The following is a 24,238-nucleotide window of genomic DNA, read 5'->3' on the forward strand; positions in this document are numbered from 1 at the left end:
AATGCAGTTTGTTTGCCTGGGAAAACCTAAGTGTCAAAAATGATGTAATTTGGGGAGGGACCCAGCAAACATTTTTGTTATTAATGTTTAAATACTATTTCTCACAAGAGACAGAAAGCATTTTGACTTTGGACTTCCAACTTACCAGCACTCTGTCTTGTGCTGACATGTAAGTTTTAACACTATGATTTCTTGTAGGAATAGTTAAAGCTAGTAAAGATTAATTAGGTATTTTTCTTTGAAATCAGACCTGTCCTACTGTATTATTTTAAGTTTCTGTGTGATCTCTGAACTCTTAGATATCTCTGTGGTGTAGTAGTTTTGTCTTGTGTTTTAATTATTTATTATTAAATATTTTTAAAATCTTCTACCTGTGGCTGATTTGTGTAGAGATAAGCTCTAGAGTGCATTACATATTTATAGAGGTTATTGTAATAGGCCACTCTAAAGTAAACCTCGACTGTTAGTCATACTACCATTGGATAATATTGAACAGTAATAATTGGACACCCTTTTAAGGGCCTTTTAGTAGCTGATATTAACTGGGTGGTGGCAGTAATTACTACCGTATAGTCTGGGTAAAGGGGCACAGTTGGAGAATCTGTGTCAGCCTTTCCCAGGAGTGTCTGTGAAGTTGTATAAATACTTATCTGAAAGTGTGTGTGTGTTGTGTCAGCTACTTGGCAGGGACATGAAGCACTGGTTGGACAGAGAGGGTACTGGAGGTTTTAGCTTGCCTGGTTAGGCTGAGCCCTGGACCCTATAGCTGTGCCAGTGGGGAGTCTTATTGGGGACCTGGTGAGCAAAGGAGCAACCAGCCCCAGACTGACTGCGATCTCTATGTGTACTTAAGGGAAATTGTACTTTACTGTGTGTATTAGTTATCCCTTCCTCTTCTAGGATACGACATCCCTGGTGTTAGTGGTGAGGATTGAGGCTCCTTGATTGCTGAGCCAGGGCACGGTCGTCACAAGTGTTTGGCAGTGGTGAGATCTGCTTCACATACTAATTGGCTTGTAATGGTGTGGGTAGAGCGAATTCCTGTAGCTTATGTACAGTGATCTCTAAAAGTGTTTTGTTCTCTAAAACAGCCACACAGTGTATACTCAGAGTTCAGATCACAATTGTTTTATTTTTTTCTGTTAGCTTAGTGTTAGTCAGGGTGAGCAGGCAGCATGTCAGCAGAAGAGTATGAAAAGCTGACAAGGAGCCAGCTTGCGGAGAAGTGCCAGGCTAGGGGACTGGTGCATGGAAATCTGACTAAAGCAGACATGATTGCAGCCTTGGTTACAGCTGCACCAGAAAACAGCAGCCTGGAGGACAATCAAACTGACAGTGGAGATAGAATATCCTCAGAGAATGGACAGCTCAGAGAATGGACAGCTCAACCTTTCTGCAGTGGACTTAAAAATCCAGCTGGAGCTAAAGAGACTTAAGTTGGAGGCCAGGCATATGGAACTAGAAGCAGCCAAGAAAATGAGGAGTTTACAAGCTGAGGAAAATTAATGGCAGAGGTGGCATGAGAGGGAAATGCTGACTCTTGGCCAGAGTCATGGTGGTAATGGTGAAGGGAGTAACCGGACCCCAGAAGCACAAAAGGTCAGTAAATTTCTTCCACAGTTTAAAGAGGAGGATAATTTTGATAGCTTCAGTCATATGTTTGAGTGGGTATGTAAACAGTATGAAGCTGACCAAGGGCTCTGGGTACGGTTCCTGACCCCCTTACTCCATGGTATAACTGTAACTTCTTTAGCAAAAATGCATGACACTGACTGTTTTGATTATACTGCTGTAAAAAGATATTTATTAGAATGTTTTAAGCTAACACCTGAAATGTATAGGAAAACGTTTCGTGAACATAGATGCAAGGCAGATGAAAATGTATGTGAATATGTTGTTGAACTGAGCACTTATTTTCATATCTAGGTGAGTGGATGTCAGGTTACCACTTTTGAAGGGGTGGCAGACCTTGTGGTAAGGGAACAAGCCCTTAGCACTTTGCCTGAGGACATGAGGATCTGGTTAGCTGATACAGTACTGCTCATGGGACCAAAGGAACCCATGGTGGGCTACACAGACTGCCCCAACAGAATCCGCCAGTAGCAGGGGAAGCCACTAGTCTAGGTACATGTCCAAGAGCTAAGGTTAAAAGTTTTGAATGCAATCAGTGGGGCCATGTGGCATACAGATGTCCATGGAGGTAGGTGGGGAACCAAAAGTGAGGGAGCCAGTAAGTGGTAAAGACAAAATGCCAACAGTGGATTGTCTTGAGGCAACAGGGGTATGGAACTACCATCCTGCAGATGTCCTGAAAGGGAAGGATTTGGATGAGGCAGTACCATGTACTTATGCAGTTAAAAGCAGTCAGGCTAGGAGACAAGCATGCAAGTCTGTTAGCCTGGGGGAGACCCAGACAGACCGCATACTTGCAGCCAGGACTGCTGAGGTGGTTACTTCAGGAGTGAGCTACGCTGTAGCAGTGAGACTGAATGTGAGCCACAGCTGCTTGTGGGTACTGATGTTCCTTTGGACAGGGTAACTGCAAAGGTAGAGGTGAGTAGTAGCACCCAGGCTGAGAGTGAGGCACCGCTGTCAGAGGATGCAGGACTTCCTGTGGAAGGGGAGCTTGGAAGGGTTACAAGGATAGACTTGAGAGAGGCAAAACTGTCAGACCTTACATTGCAAGGCCTGAGGCAGGTAGCTAGGGAGGCACCTGATTTTCCAAGGGAAGGGGGAATCTGTATACTGGAACAAAGGCTTACTGTACAGAGAGTGGCTCCCTGACGGAGGGCTAGAAAGTGAGAGAGTACAGCAAATGGTAGTGCCTAGAGCTTACCGTCTGGCACTTCTAGCCATAGCTTATGATATTCCCTTTGCAGGTCATATGAGCATAAAACGTACAAAGAGGTGTATTTTTCAAAACTTCTATTGGCCTGGAATTTCCAGAGATGTAACAGGGTACTGCAGGACCTGTGAGCAGTGCCAAAAGGTAGGCAAGGCAGGAGACAAGGTGAGAGCTTCTTTGATGCCTTTGCCTGTGATTGAGGAGCCATTTCAGAAGGTAGCTATGGATACTGTGGGTCCTCTGAGTACCCCAAGTTCCACAGGGGAAAAAGTATATCTTAGTGGTAGTGGATTATGCTGCAACTGTACCCTGAGGCAGTGGCTTTGTTCTCCATTGAGGCTGTGAAGGTGGCAAATGCTGTGCTAGAGATTTTCAGCAGTGTAGGTTCCCCAAAGGAAATGCTGTCTGACAGAGGTGCCAATTTTATGTCAGACCTGCTGGCTTGTCTGTGGATGTCCTGTAGGGTGAAGCACATGAAGACCACCCCCTACCATCCTCAGACTAATGGTCTTGTTGAGAGGTTAAACCTACAATCAAGTCCATGCTACGAGCATTTGCAGATCAGTTTAAGAGGGAGTGGGACAAATATTTGCCCCATCTGTTGTTTGCTTACAGAGTGGTTCCCCAGGAATCCACAGGTTTTTCACTCTTTGAGTTGCTGTATGGGTATAGGGTGAGGGGACCTCTAGATTTAATTTGAGATGAGTGGGAAGGTGAGTGTGAGTCTCACAAGGAGTCTGTTGTGGCATATGTCCTGAACTTTTAAGGGCATTTTATTAGCTGATATTATTAACTGGGTGGTGGCAGTAATTACTGCCGTATAGTCTGGGTAAAGGGGCACAGTTGTAGAATCTGTGTCAGCCTTTCTCAGAAGTGTCTGTGAAGTTGTATAAATACGTATCTCAAAGTGTGTGTGTGTTGTGTCAACTACTTGGCAGGGACACAAAGCACTGGTTGGACAGAGAGGGTACTTGAGGTTTTAGCTTGCCCAGTTAGGCTGAGACCTGGACCCTATTGGGGACCTGGTGAGCAAAGCAGCTATCAGCCCCAGACTGACTGTGATCTCTGTGTGCACTTAAGGGGAATGGTACTTTACTGTCTATGTTAGTTATCCTTGCCTCTTTTAGGAGATGACCTCCCTGGTGTTAGTGGTGAGGATTGAGGCTCCTTGATTGCAGGGCCAGGGCATGGTCGTCACAGGCTGCTCCAGTTCCAAGAATAGCCAGGTGTATATCCCTTTCTCCTACTGTTAAACACATCCTCATTTCTTCCCACATACCTTCCACCAGGAAATTATACTCCTGCAAATGGAAAAGGTTTTCCATTTGGGTGGCTAAACAAGGCATAGTTCTCTACTCAGCCCCCATAGAGTCTATCCTATCCTTCCTCGCATCTGTTTTTCAAGAAGGAGATGCAGCTGCTACCATTAGAGTTCAGTTGGCTGCCATCTCAAATTATAATTTTGGGAACATGGGAAATTCTATTATGTCCCACTCTTTATGTAAAACCTTTTTGAAAGGAATTCTCCTTCTCAGACCTCCAATCAGGCAAACTCCGGAGCCCTGGGACTTAAACTTAGTTCTGACCTCATTGCTTTCTCCACCATTTGAACTGTCTTCTTCATCCGACCTGAAATTGTTGTCTTGAAAGATATTGTTCTTAGTAGCTATAACATCTGCTAGGAGGGTTTCAGAATTGCAAGCTCTGACCATTCAACCTCCATATATTATATTCCATAGGGACAGAGTCTCCCTAAGAAGTAATCCTTCTTTCCTCCCTAAGGTATGCTCAGAACATAATCTAAACACAAGTATTGAGTTACCAGTATTATTCCCCAATTACAGTGATAAATTAGAATACAGACTGCATCAATTAGATGTCCATAGAATTCTCTGATTTTACCTGCACAGGACTAAAGATTGTAGGAAATTGGATCAATTGTTTGTTTCCTTCTCAGAGAAGAACAAAGGTTTGCCCATTTCCAAGGTAACTCTGTCTAAATGGCTTTCACACTGCATCTCATTTGCTTATAAAAATGTTGGGAAACAACTACCTGCTAAAGTAAGTTGCCATTCAACTAGAGCAGTATCAGCTTCATATGCCTTCAAATCAAAACTCCCAATTGATACCATTTGTGCAGCTGCTACATAGGCAAGACCTCATACTTTTGTCACTAATTACAAATTGGATTTGGCCTCCCGGGACAGGTCATCCTTGGGGCCAACTATGCTAAAGAGTCTCATTTCTTGAGCCACCTGGGATAAAGGTGCTGGGGACGCTGACCCATCCAGCAAGAATTACAGTGAGATCGGACTACATAACATTAAGAAGTTATGTACTTACCATAACATTCCATGTTTGTAGTCCATCTCGCCTACAGTCTTGCGTTTCACCCTCCTTCCCCCTTCCTGTATCCTGGAGGAAATGGTGGACTATCCATTATGCTGTCTGACCTTGTTATAGTTGTCTGTCCACATGTCATGGATAGTAAAACAAAATCCTTTTGTTTGTGTGTACATAGTTATTGACAGTATAATCACTATTAGGTATTTAGTTACTTTCTTGCAAACAAGATCTGGAGAATTCCCATGGTGCACCATGGGATAGGGGATAGCCTCGAGTCAGTAAAAGCTCTCGAGCTTTAGTATAGTCCGAGTCGGAGCCGAGGTTCAGCTCCGAGCCCATCCAGTAAGAATGTAGGCGAGATGGACTATAAACATGGCATGTTATGGTAAGTACATAACTTATTTGGGACAAGAATATGATATAAAAGAACTTGAGCAAGAGGGAGTTTATAAATACTTGGGAATTGATGAAGGGTCAGCAATAAAACATAAGCAAATGCAAATAAAGTTCAGTAAGGAATACTTTAGAAGACTTAAATTAATCCTGAAAACAGCATTGACATCTAGGAACAAGATCCAAGCCATAAATCAATTTGCTCTTCTTGTCCCAAACAAAACAAAAGACTCTTTGTACCAAAGGCAAGCGCCCAGTCTGGTGGACCCCAGCCATAAACAAGCTCTACAACAAAAGGAGAAAGCTACTACAAGATAGAGCAAAATCCTTAAAAGGGAAGACACCCTTGATCATTATAAGTAAAAAACTACGATCTCTCATAAAATCATCCAAGGCAAATTTTGAGAGAAAAGTCGCTAAGGACTCAAAAGACAATCATAAGGCCTTTTTTAGCTATGTTAGAAACCTAGGAGGAAACTCCCAGATATGCTCAGAATTAGTTCAAAATGATGTAAAAATCACTGAACCAACAGACATTGCCAACATACTGGCTGACAGGTTCAGTGCAAATTCCCCCCCCTCCCCCCCAAAAGGAGAGATATCTATACCAGAGGATTGTAGCCCCCACAAACATCTCAAATGCCCAGGTGAAAACTGCTCTCTCCAAGGCAAAAAACACAGCATCTATGGGACCAGATAGTGTCCCCGGTTGTGTGCTCCACGAACTCAATGAGGAATTAAACCCGCAGTTAGGGCAGCTGTTTAATCTTAGCCTCACCTCAGGATACGTACCCAAGGAGTGGCGTACGGCAACTGTGGTCCCACTTCACAAAGGCGATGCCTCCACCGACCCTGGAAATTACCGCCCCATCAGCTTGACAAGCCTGGTCTGCAAAGCTATGGAGAGGATCATAATGGAACTCATAAATAAAGACACAGGGGACTTACAGACATTGGATCCAACCCAGTTTGGCTTTGTCAAGGGCAGATCATGCCTTTTAAACTTGGTTGACTTTTTCGAAACAGTCACCAAGGCCATTTATGAGGGCAAGGCAGTCCACACAGCCTACCTTGACCTTGCAAAAGCTTTCGACACAATACCCCACTCGGGTATCATTGAAAAACTCACCAGCTTAAATATAAACCCATACGTCACAAGATGGGTTGCAAACTGGCTAAGTGACAGAACCCACAGGGTCAGAGTTGCTGGTGCCATGTCAGACTCCAAGCCTGTCACAAGTGGTGTCCCGCAGGGCTCAGTCCTGGGCCCCCTCTTGTTCGGCATCTACTTTTCAGAAGTACAGGCAAACACAGGAGGATTATGGCTGACAAAGTTTGCTGATGACTGCAAACTGGGCGCCATAGTTGAAAACACATCTGATACAGATATCCTTCAGAAGGGTCTCATAGAAATGGATAACTGGTGCCAGAGCCATGGCCTAAAGTGCATAGTCATACCCTTCAGGAAAAACAAGGTTACCCCTAGCTACCATATAGGCGGCAATCCACTAAGCACAGAAGAGGTTATCAGGGATCTGGGGACCCAGGTTGACAGTAACCTTTCGTTTGACACTCAGGTTGCCAAAGTAGTTAGGAAGACCTTCTACATTGCCCACCTGATCATGAAGGGATTCACATCTAGATCAAGGGAGGTCATTGTTCCCCTATACTCATCACTCATCAGACCAATGATTGAGTACAATGCCCCATTTGGAATGTATCTTACCCGACACCTGCAGCAATTGGAAAGGCCCCAAAAGTTCCTCACCAAAAGGATAAAGGGTCTCCAAAATATGTCTTATGCTGCCCGACTGAAGGAACTCCAGCTCTATTCAGTCGTTTACCGTCTGCTCAGAGGTGACCTGTGCCTGACATACAAGGCCATGTCCAACCCAGAATTAATGAACATGCTCCACCTCAAAAAATCTAAATCCATCAGAACTACAAGAGCAAGAGACTTAAACCTTAACACGGTTATAAATAGGACGTGCTGGAGGGACATATTCATCACCCAGAGACTCCCTGTGCTGTGGAACAAAATCCCGGTACATGTGAGGCAGAGCACCTCGCTGGCTTTGTTCAAGAGAAATCTTGACCAATGGATGGGAGATCGCAGGTTTACCCCAGGGATCACCTCAGTGTCACTGCTTGACAGAGGCACGGCAAAATAATGGTCATAGTATCCTTCAAACTTAAGGGGTGATGAAAGCCACAAAACTTTGTGCTAGGCTTATAAATGCCCTAGGGCAGATAGCCTACTATGAACCTATGAACCTATGTCCTAACTTATAGTTTTGGAGTGACTGACTGGCCCCAAAAAGTGTTGGATGCATTGGATATTAAAATAAGAAGGATGCTTCATGCTTACCAAATTATTTATAAAAATCAGTGTATACCAAGATTATATTCCCCTCTCCGAACGAGGGATGGGCCTCCTTGAAATTGATTATATGTATAGATCTCCAATCATGGGACTCCACACATACCTGCTGACCACACAGGATCCAAATGTAGTGAAACTTTTGAAACATGAGGAGAATAAATCTAAGATGACATCTCTTCTTAATTTAGAAGAAGCATATAGACATCTAGCAGGAATGGAAATTATACCAGAAGTAGATAAAAATCAGGCAGCAACTGAATGTGCTAAAAAACAAAAGAAAGAATGTAAGGTGAAGGACCAGATGAGAAGGCAAGAAATGTGGAAAAAACATAAATATAGTTGCAGGTATAGAAAACTTCTGGAAGAGCCTCATGTTGATCAAGAACGAACACAGGAATGGTTAAGGAGAGGTGAATTCACATCAAGAAATGAAAAGTTAATATTGGCAGCCCAAGATAGTGGGCTACGTACAATCTGGTTTACAAAGTCCATTGAACATGTGAGAGAAACAGACATATGTAGGTTTTGTAAAACTGAATTGGAAACAGTCACACACCTTGTTGCTGGTTGCGATGCACTAATGGCAGAGGGACTGTATACTGAAAGGCATAATAATGTGGCAAGACTGTTACACTGGAGATTGTGCAAATATTATGGTATCGAAGTGGCTGAAAAACACTGGAAACATGAGCCACAAAGAATAGAAAATGATGAAGTTTATATCACATGGGATCACCCAATACCAATAGTTCAAAAGATAACCAGATATAGTGGTCCAAGAAAAGAAGACAAAAGTAGCATTGATTATTGAAATTGCCACACCCAGTGACTACAGTGTCTTGCGTACAGAGAGACACAAAGTCATAAAATACCTGGATCTGCAGGCAGAAATGAGAGCCATGTGGAAGAAAGATGCCCAGACAGTTCTAGTAGTAGTAGGAGGAACTGGTCTTATAAAAAAGAATTTACAGTTGTATTTAGATATGTTACCAATTCATGTAACACCGTACGAATTGCAGGAGGAGTCATTACTGGGCACACTGCGGGTGCTCCGAAGAGCACTTTTGGCTAACGTCAAAGAGTGAAACAGTACTAATTTCATGAGCTTTAATCGTACTTTGACTTGGGAATGGGGTCCATTCTCGTCATGGTATTAGAAACCCAAAAGACTTGGAGAAATTAAAAGGGGGGGGTCCGAATGGTGAGGTAAGTCATTAAGCAAAGGAGAGTAGTACTGCTGAAATTGAATTCATCCACAAGTCTTGGTGAGAACCTTCACAAGAAAGACCCTGTTTTTTTTTTACTAAATCTCACCAAGAAGACACTGATATATAGAATCCAGTGTAATAAATATAGGAGGCACCAGACCAAGGCAGGTGAAGATAAAGTTTTAATCCACAAAGAAAGTACAGACAATGGTGAGCGCTTTCGTAGCCAGAGCTACTTCAACAGACAGTTAAAATCATTACTCACTCATATTTAAAAGTTACAAACAGCCAATCAGAATCAAAGTTCAATTAAAACAATACAGAACTATTGAGCTATAAATTAAAAACAATATAATAATCATTCTTAAGGTGCCAAATCTAGTCTGTAGTTCTAGAATAAACCTATAAAATATATTTAAAATTACATTTAAAATTTTTTATCTGCGCAATGGTTTATGATATATAGACTGTATTTATATAGCATATATCATAGGTAGAAGTAGGTCAAAATTTTAAAAAGATAGCTGGGTGCACAATACCCAGGATAAAAAAGTGCCCAGTCCTGGTAGGCGCACTGGTGCCAGGACTGGAAAAAATGACAATGTACAATCCTCAAAATGCAGAAACATTTTTACAATGGGGCCAGGCCAGGCTCGGGGAGGATGGCCCCCTGTTGTAGAAGGAAGTAGCAGTCCACAAAAATGATGGCCAGAAAAGAGCCATAAAGGTGATAGAGTGGACTACTGAGGGTAAGAAAGAAATTATGTATTTTTACTATTATGCAAAAAGCCCAGAATTTCCAGACACAAGATATACAAAAAGATTGAGAGAAATTAGAGGAACAAAAAATACTTCCACAAGAAAAACTGTCAGAAGCTTCAGATAAAAATTTCTGGTCATTAATACAACTGATTTGTGAATAACAGTATGTAGACCAAGCAACTTTGATCTGTTTGGAAAAAGAAGCTTCTGAGGATGTGTGAAAATATAAATAACAAAACCTAGATATGTTTGAAAAGTATAAAAAAGAAATATGGGCATGGGAAAGAAACAAATATTTGATACGATGAATACGATGCAATATTTAGACAAAGGAGAAATCAACATAAAGAAGGCAACCCCAAAGATATTCGAAGAGAAATACAGACAAAGGCATCCAGACATGGAAATGTCACAATAAAAAATTATCACAAAGAGGGAATGTAGAAAAGAAGATTAGTAAAGTAGAAGTAAAAAAAAAAAGTTGAAGTTATGGAGTGCCTGCAAAGTTGAGGGATTTGGTGCAGAAGGTCTAACACAGTTTACATCACAGCATGATGGAACAAGTCCCCAAAGGTAGGAGAAACAGGAAGATCAGGAGACATCTGAAGAAGAAATATGGACATGGGAAAGAAAACGAAATTTAATAAGGTGTAATATCTATGCGAAGGAGAAAGCAAAACTGATCAATACAAAAAGAGTAGCACCAAAGATATTTGAAAAGAAATATAGGCAAAGGAATCTGGACATGGAAAACGTTACAAAAAAAAAATAAGACGACAAAGGAAAAGTAAAAAAGTAGATTAATAATGAATAAGTTAAAAAAAATTGAAACTGAGGTTATGGAGTACCTCTGAAGTAAGGATTCAGTGTAGAAAATCTAATTCAGAAAGCACCACAACAGGATAGAGCAATGGACCTCCAAGTTAAGGGAAAACAGCAGAACAGGAATTGGTCAGGTGCCATATGAAGATATTTTGGAGCCTTTCGTAGGAAACCAGTATACAAATTCACTTAAAGCTGGACAGTAAGGGAAAGGAGCAGGAAACTGTGGAAACTCTGACCTGGTCAATATTGAGGAATGATAGGCCAGTGGATGGCACAGGATAAAATTGAAGAGAATGTGCCACAGGAAGATGCAGTAGAACTTTCTATAGAATGTCTGCTGGAAATGGAAAACAAAAAGTTTACCCTCAGTTTAGATGAAAACAAGCTAAGAGAAGAGTTTCTGATTTAATAGAGACAGATAGCCATATTAAGATCAATGAAAGAGATAGACTGCACAAGGTCAATCAAATCCAAAAATCCAAAAAGTCAGATGTTTGATAAAACAAATGAACACAGTAATTGTTCCCACAACAGTTTTTTCCTATGTAGTTTGCTCCTTCCCTTTTCTAAAGATCCCAGTTCCAGTTGTTTTATCTGTGTTACTATATCACATTCCAAATCTGAGGGTGAGTTCATTAGAGGGTTGAATTTGCATCATTATAAGGTTCACTGGTTTGCAGAACGTAGGTGGGGAGCCAGTGCTATTCGATTGTTTCATGTTCAAGAAGGCAGTTTACTTTAGCAGAGTGCTCCTAACCTCAACACAGTGAGCTGGAAGGAAAGTTCAACATTCTGGGCAGAAAAAGGATATGCCAGTATATTTTCATTACAGCTGCTAGTCGACGGGGCAAACGTTAAATATGAAGAATCTCCATTGCTTGTTTTGTGGTAGAATGATGACCACTGTCATGTTCCAAAACATTTTAAGCACCACTTAGAATGCTTTAGCACTGGTTTGGTGATTAGGTTCAGGCTGTTACAAGGCCTTCACCACATAGGTTATTGTGAGTGAATAGATATTGACAGTAGTAGTTACATTTGCCTAGAGACTCTCAGGATAAAGTGACAGAGATGAACGATTTCCTCATCTGATGTCACTGAGCAGTTTTTAGCTGACAGGATCTTTGCATCTGTTTGTATATGCCTTCTGTCAAGTGCTTAATCGGCATCATTCTAGGTTACACCATCTTACATTTGAGATGTACTGCAAATAAAATGGAAAGATTAAAAAGTCAAATTGAATTAAAGAAAACTTGGAGTAAACTTGCTATTTACTGTCAGTACGTATGTTGTCCAAGCCATACTAGAGCCTCTTTAGTTTATTAGAAGCTTGCAATCATTTTTCTTATGCTTTTATTGTATTTTCTCAGGTTTGCAACTGTAAAATATGATCGTTCAGCTAAGAACATTAAAAACCAATTCATGCATCTGACAAATTACAGTGTTAACAAGAAGAGCAGCGACTATGTCAGGTACTTTGTTTTTATTTGACTGTTTACACTTTTTTTACTTGGTATTTATCTCAGTAATTACATGATGTTCATTGTTCACTAATGTAGCCCTCATCTGTGCAGGAAGCCTAAATGTAGGCCCAGCTTCATAGTTCTGCCTTCCCCTCTGGCCGACTCTCTCCCACTCAGACGCAAGGATATCATTGGTATGTGTCATCAGATGATGCTTTTTTAGAGCTTTCTTGCCTATAACTGAGTGACTGTTGAGTGTCATCAGTCAAGCTGGGAAGGATACATACCTTACAGGGGAATTTCCTTTGGCATTTTTTGGTCTGTGTTAGCAGATATTCTAACTAATTCTAAGTTAGAGATAGTGATTAAGCAAAGTAACTGTTTTGACTATTGGGAAGAAATCCCTCATAGTGATTTCCATTCCTGTTGCCTTTTCTAACCCTGTCAAGAGTATAATGTGGACATTTTCCTCTGTTCTGTCAGATTCTCCCCAGGTACTATTAAAAAGAATGCCAAATTTCTTGTGAGTTTGCAACTCATATGAAGGGACACATATGGTACCATATTACCTTGGCATTGGCCAAGGTGTGTCCGACTGCCTTCCTAGAAAGATCAAGCTCAATGAAATGCAAAGAAAGAAAAGTAATGGAAAACTGAGGATAGTCCTTTGAATGCCAGTGGTTTTCCTAATTCTGGCAATATTGCTGTTGTATCTCAGCCTGTAAATGAAGCCCCTTAGACAATACAAGTGATGAAGGTTGTGTGTTCAAGTCCTCTTAGGGATGTATGCTTGGTCTGGCAGTTAATGCAAAGGACTAAAATTTTGACTTTCTAATGCGCTATGTCCTTTGCCAGTAGTATATGGCTTATACCTTTGAGACAATTCCTGTCTCACTTACAGATCTTCTGTTGACAGACTGTATGAGCTCAGTCTTCACTTCAACCAGTGGTGGGTGACTGCAGTAGCCAGCTGTCATTCCTTGGACCACTCACTCACCTCTACAGCTTCCTCTAATGTAGTCCTGTCAGACACATCCACTCTCTAGGTCAGAACTGGGCATGAGAGAGCCATCTTTACTGGGACACAGTGACTTATGGGGGTGATGCTGTGCAATGTGTCCATGAGAAGAGACCTGTTGATGGGGCAGAAGTGCCTTCTCCTAGTCTGTCATCACGGATACTTGTTAAAAAAAAAAAAAAAGGTTAAACGTTGTTAAGCATGAGACTGGATTCTATTAGAAAAGATTTTCTTACCTTAGCCAAGAACCTTTTACAGGCAGTTAATCCTGGTACTCGGAATACAGTAGCTGTAAATCTGGTCAGCAGAAACATTCTTAAGTAAGACCTGTCTGAGGGTTCTGGCATAGACCGGGTCAGGGCTTCTTCTCCAGAATGTTTTCAAGCTCATAACTCAGATTCAGTAAAAAAAAATGCAAGAAAGACTCCACCAAGGTAGAGTCTTCACTTTGTAATACCTTTTAACCTCATGTAGTAGATTTCAATGGGATATATGCAAATGAGCCCTTATGGATGTACCAGTGTTTCAGCTACATGGTTTCTGAATGCCCATAACATTTTACTTTTTTTATTTTTTTAAGTCTTTGTGGATAGATTCAGGCAAATAAATCCAAACTCCTCTAGCTGTAGAGATGCCATGTTTTGGAAATTTTGTGATTTCTACAGAACAGCATAAGTGGCAAGAAAGCCTGCTATTAGAAAATCATGTATTGATAAGTGGAAGCGATTTCCTAGTTGCTGCCTAATCAATAACCAGGGGCCCGTCAAGGATTTCATACCACTGGTGCTAAAAACAAGGCAAAAAGGATTCTGCATATCTGGACATGCATAGGCAGCTCAGTTACTGTCTTGAAAGAACTAAGCCTTTCAGAAAAACTTATCAGCTATTTATTTCTTATCAAGGGGCAAAAATAGAAAAGCCTGTGTTTAAACAGTTTTTATGTGGTTGCCCTCAGAAGTTTCTTTTTGTTATTATCATCATGACAAATCCACTCCAGGCAGTATCAAGGCACATTTTACCAGAGCCTTGTCTTTTTTGATGGCATACTGAAAAGAGGTGGACTCTAGGGGTTCCTATGAGTACAATGAAAATGCATTATGTCAAATGCGTTTTTGTCGACACATGTAGAGCAAACAGACAAAACAGCGAAGCGGCTATTCAGTGAAATTTTTCCCTGGGAAAAGTCGCTTGACCGCTTCGTTGTTTTGCCATGTTCTTAAGTGTAGTGTGGTCCCTTGTCTGGTATAGCTCCCGAGCGTGATTGTGCAGCAGTTAAAACAGTGTAAGAAACTTCTCTGTGTGGAAGATTTTCAGTCCATATATTTCTAGTTAATCACTGTATCTTAATCAGATCAGACAATAGTAGTAGAAGTAGCGAACATAAACTCGTCAAGTCAAAAAGTAATAATAGAAGAAAATATGTAATTCTACAGCATTACTAAGTATTCAAAAGTAATCCAGGCAAGGTAGGCAGTCTGTTTCCAGTCGAAAATCCTTTATTAAGTACACAGACAAGCGATCCAAGTAAAACAAAAATAGAGTAATAATTTCCTCACAAGCTTTCTAAATATATATATATTTTTTATCAGGCATAGGAGTGGTTTATTGTGCTGTAAAACAAAGTGTTATTGGTACACATGTTATTTATTTTTATTTATTTATCATTTGTTGACCGGGAAAGTTCGACTAGGTTCCACAGAGCCTGTTTTCAGTGGAGGCCCGGGGAGAAATGCTACAGATACATGTCTTTGGAATGTGGGAGGAAACCGGAGTACCCGGAGGAAACCCACGCGAACACAGGGAGAACATGCAAACTCCACACAGAAGGCACTCCAGCCGAGAATCGAACTGGAGAACCTCTTGCTGTGAGGTGACAATGTTAACCACTGCACCACTGTGCCACCCAACTGTATATCCTTTCCCCCATCAGCGTGACATTCGAGCTGGTCCTGCCCTACCTAGTAGCTGTCATAATAATATATAGCCCTAATGTACTTTAATGGTACATCTTATTTAACCAAATTATTAAGTAGATTATTAAGTCTGTGATTTTATACAAGGCAATATACTACATGGCTGGAAATATATCAACCTTAGTTCATTTTGCGATCAAAAATTATATATAAATATATACATAAACATTTTGCATGTAAAAATCAGTTTCTATTTTCATAACCTATTGTTAACAAAGATCGCTTTCGTCCTCCTAGACTTCTTCAGGTCTGTGTACAAGAACCCTAAAAACCTATATAATTGTATAATTAATTAGTATTGTTATTACCATCATTTTGAATAAAGTGGAAAAAAGAGAACCAGAAAAAAATAAAAATAAAAAAAATATACATGTATGATGATGGAAACAAAATACACACTTAAATTTCAAATGATTTAAAATGGTATTTAAAACCAATTTGTAGAATAAAATAAAATAATAAAATAAAATAAAATTAGTCATGTAAACAATGTGGCAATTTTCTAAGTTCCAGTGCACTTTTAATTGAACAGTAGTAGTTTAGTCCAGGCATTCTAAAAGAGTTCAGCTTTAATTGCCACATGAGTTCATGTTTCTCCAGAATATTCGGGATGTCTCCTTCAAGATCACCCATGTCTATGCGATCCAGGATCTGGAACTTAAAACCTGTGTGTCTTTTATGAAGAGAAAGGTGTTTGGCTAGTGCATTATTTTTACATCAAGAGCGGTTTTCTGACACATGACATGAAATCCTTCGCTTGAGTTTATTTACAGTCTTGCCCACATAGAATGCATCACATTCATTGCACTGTGCCCTGTAAGTTACTTTTTTAGTGTTACAGTCACCCCCTGCTACTATGTAGGGCAGGACCAGCTCGAATGTCACACTGATGGGGGAAGGGATGTGAATTTAACATGTGTACCAATAACACTTTGTTTTACAGCACAATAAACCACTCCCATGCCTGATAAAAAGTATATATATATTTAGAAAGCTTGTGAGGAAATTATTACTCTGTTTTTGTTTTACTTGGATCGCTTGTCTGTGTACTTAATAAAGGATTTTCGACTGGAAACAGACTGCCTGCCTTGCTTGGATTACTTTTGAATACTTAGTAATGCTGTAGAATTATATATTTTCGTCTATTATTACTTTTTGACTTGACGAGTTTACGTTCGCTACTTCTACTACTATTGTCTGATCCGATTAATATACAGTGATTAACTAGAAATATATGGACTGAAAATCTTCCACACAGAGAAGTTTCTTACACTGTTTTGTTTTTAGACTTTAGTGGGTTGTTTTGAGACTTCGGGGATACTACGGAGATTACTTGTTTATTGTGCAGCAGTTACTGACCTTAGGGTTAGGGTGCGGGTTAAGGTAAGTGCATATGTATGAAAGTGTTTATTGTTTTATATTTTATGTTAAATGTATGGTTGAGTTACGTGTGTATGTGTTTTCAGTTGTTTACTTTTGTTTTGGGGGGGGTAGAGTTAGGGTTAAGTTAAGTGTGTATGTGTTTGGAGCTGTTTATGTAAATGTGCGAGAGTTACTGACCTTAGGGTTAGGGTGCGGGTTAAGGTAAGTGCATATGGTTTAAAATGTTTACTGTTTTTTTTTTCCGTTAAATGTATGTTTGGGTTATGTGCATATGTGTATTTAGTTGTTTACTGGTTTTTGGAGGGGTATAATTAGGATTGGGTATGTGTGTATGTGTTTGGAAGTGTGTAATGTGTTTTTTTTTTGTAGGGGTTGGAACAGCAATTTCTTTTCCTAGGAAATAAATCGCTGTTCTTTGGATTTAACATTTTCAGCTTTTGCTGAAAATGTGTCGATGTAAATCGTTCGCTGTTTTAAGCGTTCAATGTTGCAATATAGACCCGACTCTAGAAACATTCTAGAGGCAGCGTCATTGTCTTTACTGTATACTTTTACAAAGCATTACAAACTGGATTTCCTTTTAGGGTCCAGGTGTAGCTTTACTAGGATCATCCTCTTGAGGGATTCCTGGAGTCATATCCTCCTTCTGCTCATATTGGTTAGGCTTTGGTAATCAACCCATATAGCCTAAAGGCAACTACAGCAGTGGGAATGATGAACATTGTACAGTTGCATAAGTTGCACTCACCTGTAACAGTAGATGTTTGAATTCATCACTGCTGCTGAAGCCCCACTCACCCTCCACTCCCCTACTGCTGTATATAGTTGTTTCAGGATCATTAGGTCTTCCCTCCTTGGATGGGCACAAAAGTCCTGAAGAACTCTTTAACTACTGATTTCCTTCCTTGGGATTAGCCAGTTAGCAGTAAGAGTGAAGGTGTGTGGGGGTGCCAGAGTTTTTTGAAGTAGGCTGGTAGTTGTTTTCTTGGCAGGAAGCAACACACATAAAGCCTTAGAGTTACTGCACTAGTGAGGAATTAAAACATCTACTGCCATGGGTAAGTGCAGCTTATGCAACTATTCTTTCAGCTTTATTTGATAATGCTTTTTTTTGTGACCAAAATAAGAGAAAAACTTGGGTCTAAAGAAACAATAAACCAAGGCAAAACTCAAGTAATACCCAGTCAACAAGGAGACTAAAAAAGCTTCCTGTTTCACTCAAAAATGTTGGCACTCTAAAACATTCAGACAGTAATTTATTTTGTAAAGTTAATGTCTCTACCATTATCTAAAAAATGCTTTGACATAGCTCTAGACTTAGTTATTGGATACGCTGTCCCTTCATTGTATTCTAGCTCATCTCTTATAAGTTTGCTACTTTTCCTACGTTTTGCTTTCTCAACAACATTTAACATGTTTAAATGAATTACAGTAATCAGAATATTTTACATCAAATAGTAAATCATGCTTTAAGGAATTGTCCAGTGTATTTCATCTAGCAAATTAGCCATTTCCTTTTCATTAAACTTAATAATAATAAGCATAATTTTGCAACCACATTCATCAAAAACTGTAATATCTTCCTTTAGTAAAGTAGCATCCTCCTGTAAACCATTTGGAAACTCCCAAGTTTTTATATTTAAGCAGTTTTTTCAAAAAGTTTTAGTTGGATACTAAATGTTCTATGTACACGGGAAGGCAACGCTGGTTGTGTTGGAATCCAGAAAATGAGTTGTTTAGACATGCATTAATGCCCACATTATCATGCTACTCTACTTGTGTGCATCTAATGCTGTTAGAACCATTCATGATGACATCCCTTCCTTCCCTGGTAAGCCAAGAATGTAAAGAATCGGAAGGATCCATGTTGAAATGAGGAGGGGGGATTATATTCATAGAAATCCTCTGGACATTTACCTGTGATATAATCTGTGATTTGATATAGAACATGCTAGACACAGCTGAGGTAAGCAGTTCAATTAGTTATGTCATCAAAAGAGCCCAGCCAAAAACTCTCAGCTAAGACCTACCCATAATGCCCCTCTCATAGTCTCACCAGATCTGATTTGCCGTATTCCTCGTCAGATGTGCCAAGCCTTTTTTCTCAAATCTAAGTGTAAAATTTGTGTATTTTTGTGTAGTTTCTCTCAAAACTTTACCTTTTTAGTCAGTCTCGTTAATTTCTCCTCTCGCCTGTAAACGTCTTCTACTTCCTACCCTCTACCTTTGATAGTTATCCTTATACCATCGTTGGTACTGCCGCTTTCTCCTTTCACATTGTTGTTTCCTTTCTTGATAGTTTTTGTCAGTGCACATTATGACAGAAAAAGCTCAATTGGGGTTTAAGCAGTGCGATAAGTGTGGGCGTAAGATGCCCAACACAGACGGTCACGCTCAGTGCGTTTAATGTTTGGGCGTGGACCATATAAATGCTTCATGTGACATCTGCTCTAGTTTCAGTAATCACACTCTAGCTGAGCGTAAAAACAAATTGATTTTGAAAGGTTTAATGAAAGTGCCTTTTTAGGAGGCCCTCTCTGGGACAGAGGTCTCACCACCTCCTAAGACCAAAAAACACAAAGAGAAACTGAGTCACTCGGTTTCTACTTCTCCGCCCGTTTCGGAACTGAGTTGACACCGAGCTTCTCCAGAGCCTTCGGCGCAGACAACCTCAGCACCAGGCTCTTTGTCTTCTCCCTCGGTGCCGCCTCTGATGTTGACTCCTATTATGGTTCCAGCTTTGGCACCATTGTCTTCGGTGCCGTCCTTGGTTCTGACACCGGCTTTGACAACCATACCCGCTTCGGCACCATCCCCAACCACGGTGCCGATAGCTTATTCGGCTCCACAGACTTTGACCCCATCGGCTCCAAAGGTTGAACACCTTCCCTGAACCAGATATTCTCCAACTTAAGACCCTTTTTTGGGGCACCAGTTTAGCCCCTTTCATGAAAGACCTGACTCTCCTTCAGCAGCCTCCTATAGATTCACCAGGAGACATTCAGAACAAAATGTAGTGCAGGTTGTGGACCAGCTTCTGGCAGCTAGAGGATTACCCACTTCTACTAGACCTTCCGTCCCCTTTGGAATGGAAACTTTCACAGCATACTTACCAGTATATCCTCCTCCGGCCTCTTCCCAGGCTCCGGACACCTCTGGACCGATGACCACCCCAGTGCATACTGTCTCGGCTCCGACTGTGGAGTTTCCTCTGTCGGCACTGACTGCCCTTGGTGCATCGGCTCCATTGGAACTGGTGCACTCTCAGAGGAGTATTTGGGCTGTTGGGACCATGGTTCCTAGTTCAGCACCTATTTTTTCACTGGCACCGTCTATGTCCATGGCTCCACCGACAGCCACCAGTCCTTTTGGAGCTCCTTACCTGGAGGTAGGCTACTCAGGGCATGTTATGACTCCGGTTCCGAGGTTGTCCTTCTCACTTCTGGGCTCCCATCCCTTCTCAGATGGGCCTGCTGTTCCAGGTGATGGAGAGGGTCTTTGCCTCAACAGGCTCACAGTCAGCTCCAGTGGCATTGACACCAGAACCCCCCTCTAGCATACAGCTGTCCCAACCCCTTACTCTAGGATCCCAGGCACGGGAGACGCAAGACCTTCCTTTGAAGGGAACTCTTTCTCTGGAGTCCTCCTCAGAAGAGTCCACTGGGGAGCCACCCCAGAAAAAACGATGCAAGAGGAAGCACCTTGATTCCCCTGAGGAATCTATTACTGAGGACATTGATTTCAGTGAGGGAGAAGGGTCCTCATGGTCTCCCCCAGAAGACGTCTCATTTGGAGACATTCTCAAAATCCTCAAGCAGAGGGGAGACTGAAAGTCCTCTAACCCTTCGGATGAATCGGTATTCTTGCAGGCCTTCCATGCCCGGCCATCTACTTCCTGGGTGACCTCACCTGCGGATGAGCTTGTAAAGCTGATGATGCAGCATTCCTGGAAGGCCCTAGACAACGTAGAACCTGTTCCCTGGAGGCCGGACAAATTTTATCCACCCCTGAAGACCAGCCTAATTGGTCCAAGCAGTTGGTAGTTGGTTCCATGGTCATGGCGGCGGCCACCAAGAGGAAACTGGCAGAAGATAGTTCCACTGTTCATCTCCCGAACAGGGAGTCTCGGGCCATGGACAGACTGGGGAAGCAGACCTACACTTCATCGACCTTTGCCATTCGGTCACTGAACTATCTGGCACACTTCACTCGCCTCCAAAAAGACCTAATTTCTGAAATGTCTATCTCTTTGGTGGGGGTACTGCCGCATGAGGTGCAGAACACTGTTGCCTCACAGCTAGCTACCCTGGAATCTATCTCAAACTCCTCGATGCAATTGATATCTCACACCACCGAGGGGGCAGCTCGAGCAGCCACATCAGGCATCGTCATGAGAAGGCATGCTTGGATGCATTTGTGTGATTTCGCAAACCCCTTTAGATCTTCCTTGGTCAATGCACCTGTCGACGAATCTTCACTCTTTGGTCCCAAAGTAACGAGATACACTATGACGAAGTGAGAAAGATGGAAAGACCTTGTCTGCTGTGGGCATACGTTTTTCCATCCACCAGAGATCTTATTCTAGGAACCAGTGGGGGGGTAAATTATGGTTCAAAAAGTCCCAAGGATCTTTTCGTGACACTCGTGATGAGCAATCCCCCTGGGGTAGAGGGGGCAACTCATCTGGAAGATGGCCCTTTTGGGGCAGAGGGGGGGCCCCGTAACCAGGGCCGACCCTACCAGCACTCCTGTGCAGTCGGGGGTCGTTTTTCTCTGCACCTACCAACCTGACAACTTATTACTATCGATGTATTATTTTCTAACATCTTCTACACTACTCCTTATTCTCTCTATCTCCACCTCTTACCACTCCAATCTCTCTGACCCACTCATATGTTCACCAACTTCACTCATACAACATATATCCAACTACTTCATCTTTTACTATCTCCCCTAATCTCTTTACTACCTCTACCTCAAGTCTGTATAAACTATCCAAAATACAGGTTTTTAAACCTTCCCACAAAGCTAAGTTAAAACTATACAAACTCCATCTAGCATCTACTACACACTCTCCCCTCACTAAAACCTACTTTGTTCTGGAGATATCTATCCCAACCCTGGCCCCTCTTCTCTCCCCAAAACAACCACTGCACTGCCCCCATCTTACTCCTCTAACAGTCACCAACCTCAGTCACAACAGTCATCTCCATCCAAATACTTAACTATTTACTCATTGAACATTCAGAGTCTAGCAAATAAAGTCACTGAGCTGCACTCATGGGTAGCTCTCAATACCCCTCACATCCTCTCCCTATCTGAAACCTGGCTCATGCCACAAATCTCAAATAGTGAAATACTCCCACCAGGTTATAATATCTTCTGATCTGATATACCTGTAAAAAAAGGTGGTGGCATGGCCATCCTCTTCTCAAACAACCTTAACCTCTCACCATACCCTTCCCCAATTCCTGACTTCCTCCCAGCTGAAATCATGATTCTTAACTGCCATCTGAATCCCCACAAAAAACTTGCAATTGCCTCTATCTACATTCCTCCTGGTAACAATCTGCCCATTCTTGAAAACATCATATCCTGGTTCTCCCAGAACATACCATATGAGACACTTATCCTTGGTGATGTCAACATTGATTGGTCCAAACTCACAAATGACTCCCCGCAACTCAGTATCCACCTACACGGCTTCCACCAACTTATAACATCTCCCACACATTTCCATAAAAATTCCACTTCCAGCTCCATGATAGACTGGATCCTTACCAATTCCCCCCACCAATCCCACAATCCCACACCTTACCTGACTCCCTCTGTGATCATCTCCCTACCAACATCTTAAGACACTACTCCCATATTCCTAAACCCCACCTTATCAAAGACTGTCGAAAACTATTGACTTTCAATTCATCCCAATTTAACTCCATTCTCCACAACATAGATTGGTCCATCCTAAAACACCTCCCCTAAACTATGCTGTATGCACTTTCAATAGCATCTTCAGGAATACTCTAAACTCCTTATCTCCCTCTAGGAAGATCAGAGTAAAATCAAACCATGCTCCCTGGCTCTCCAAAGAGACTAGGTCCCTTATGAAACAAAGAGATTGTGCTTGATAAACCTGGACTAAAACTAAACAACCACCTTTTCTTCAAAAATGCAGGCAACTGAGGAACCTTGCAAAAAAATCATACAGCTAATGACAAAAAGTTATACTATAGCTCTGATCAGCTTAACAACAAATCCAGTCCTCGAAAATTTTGGTCAACTCTCAACAACATCCTCTATCCTGGAAAGCCCTCTAATCCCTCCCCATACCCTAACTCTTCCTCTCAGGAAACAGCTACCCTCCTGAATAAACACTTTATCTCTTCCATCCAAAATCTGGTAACCTCTAAGCCAAACTCTGCTTCGACACCCACCCCTCCAAGTCCTACTAACACAACTTTGTTTTCTTTTGAGCCAGTTCCCATTACTTACATCAATTCTCTACTACTCAAGTTAAAACCTTGCTCTCCTTCCACTGACACTCTATCTCCTGCATTCCTCAGACTTGCTGCTGACTCAATTGCCTATCCTATATCTATACTATGAATCAATCTATTCTAGAATCAACTGTCCCCACCCTTTGGATATCTTTCTTCACTATCCCTCTTCATAAAGGTGGAAACTCCATTGACCCCTCAAACTACCGACCCATTGCCATTCTGTCCCCCCTCTCACAAGATATTAGAAAAATGTATTCACTCACAGCTTCTCAATCACCTCCTCACACACCACTTACTTACCCCTACCCAACAAGGATTTCGTCCTCACCACAGCACCACCACTGCCCTCCTCTCCTTCACTCATATCATTGCAGAGGCCCTAGACAACAATAAACTTATTTCCTGTCTCTTCCTAGATCTCTCCAAAGCCTTTGATACTGTCTCTCATCCTCTACTACTATCCAAACTTGCAAATCTCCACCTATTCCCCTCCGCACTTGCCTGGTTTAATAGTTACCTATCTAGCAGGGAACAAACTGTCAAATGGCTCTCATCCTCCTCACCTTTCCTTCCCATCTCCTCTGGTGTTCCCCAAGGCTCCATCTTGGGACCCCTTTTGTTTAACATCTTCACCAATGATCTTTACACCTCATGCAAAGAATCCTCCCTTATTCAGTATGCCGACGACGCCACACTTATATCCATCTCAAATAACATTCCTGAACTACACTCCCTGACCCAACAGGCCCTACTATCCACTGAACAATGGCTCTCTCACAACCTATTGATCCTAAATCCCACAAAGACCAAACTCCTACTTTTTCTTCCCTGTTCTCTTTCTCATCACAAAACCTCCTTTTTTATTACATCTTCTAACAATGCAACTATCCAACCTGACACCCACACAAAACTCCTAGGGGTCATTATCGATAACAAACTAAAGTTCAACCTACACATACTCCAATGTATAAAAAAAAACAAACAAGAAACTAGGGCTGCTATATTGGAACAAAAAATTCCTAACCCTTGAATCTAGACTTACCCTGGGCCAGCCACTCCTCCTCCCCTCCCTCTTATACGCCGCCTCAGTTCTTACCAATATCCAGACCTTCTCTCTAAACAAACTCCAACAGACT

General features: G+C 41.6%; 1 protein-coding gene across 1 annotated transcript in view; it reads left to right on the forward strand.

The window, feature by feature from the left end:
* TTLL5 (tubulin tyrosine ligase like 5) overlaps nt 1–24,238 on the forward strand; it is a gene marked incomplete in the record, with an annotated part of 5,893,562 nt that overhangs the window by 1,083,639 nt on the left and 4,785,685 nt on the right. Inside the window, 1 exon segment of the mRNA XM_044073865.1 lies at nt 12,133–12,234. Within this exon segment, the coding sequence (XP_043929800.1) occupies nt 12,133–12,234 (102 nt within the window).

Source organism: Protopterus annectens, chromosome 6.part0 (assembly GCF_019279795.1).
Source record: "Protopterus annectens isolate FY-2018-M chromosome 6.part0, PAN1.0, whole genome shotgun sequence".
NCBI lineage: Eukaryota > Metazoa > Chordata > Ceratodontiformes > Protopteridae > Protopterus > Protopterus annectens.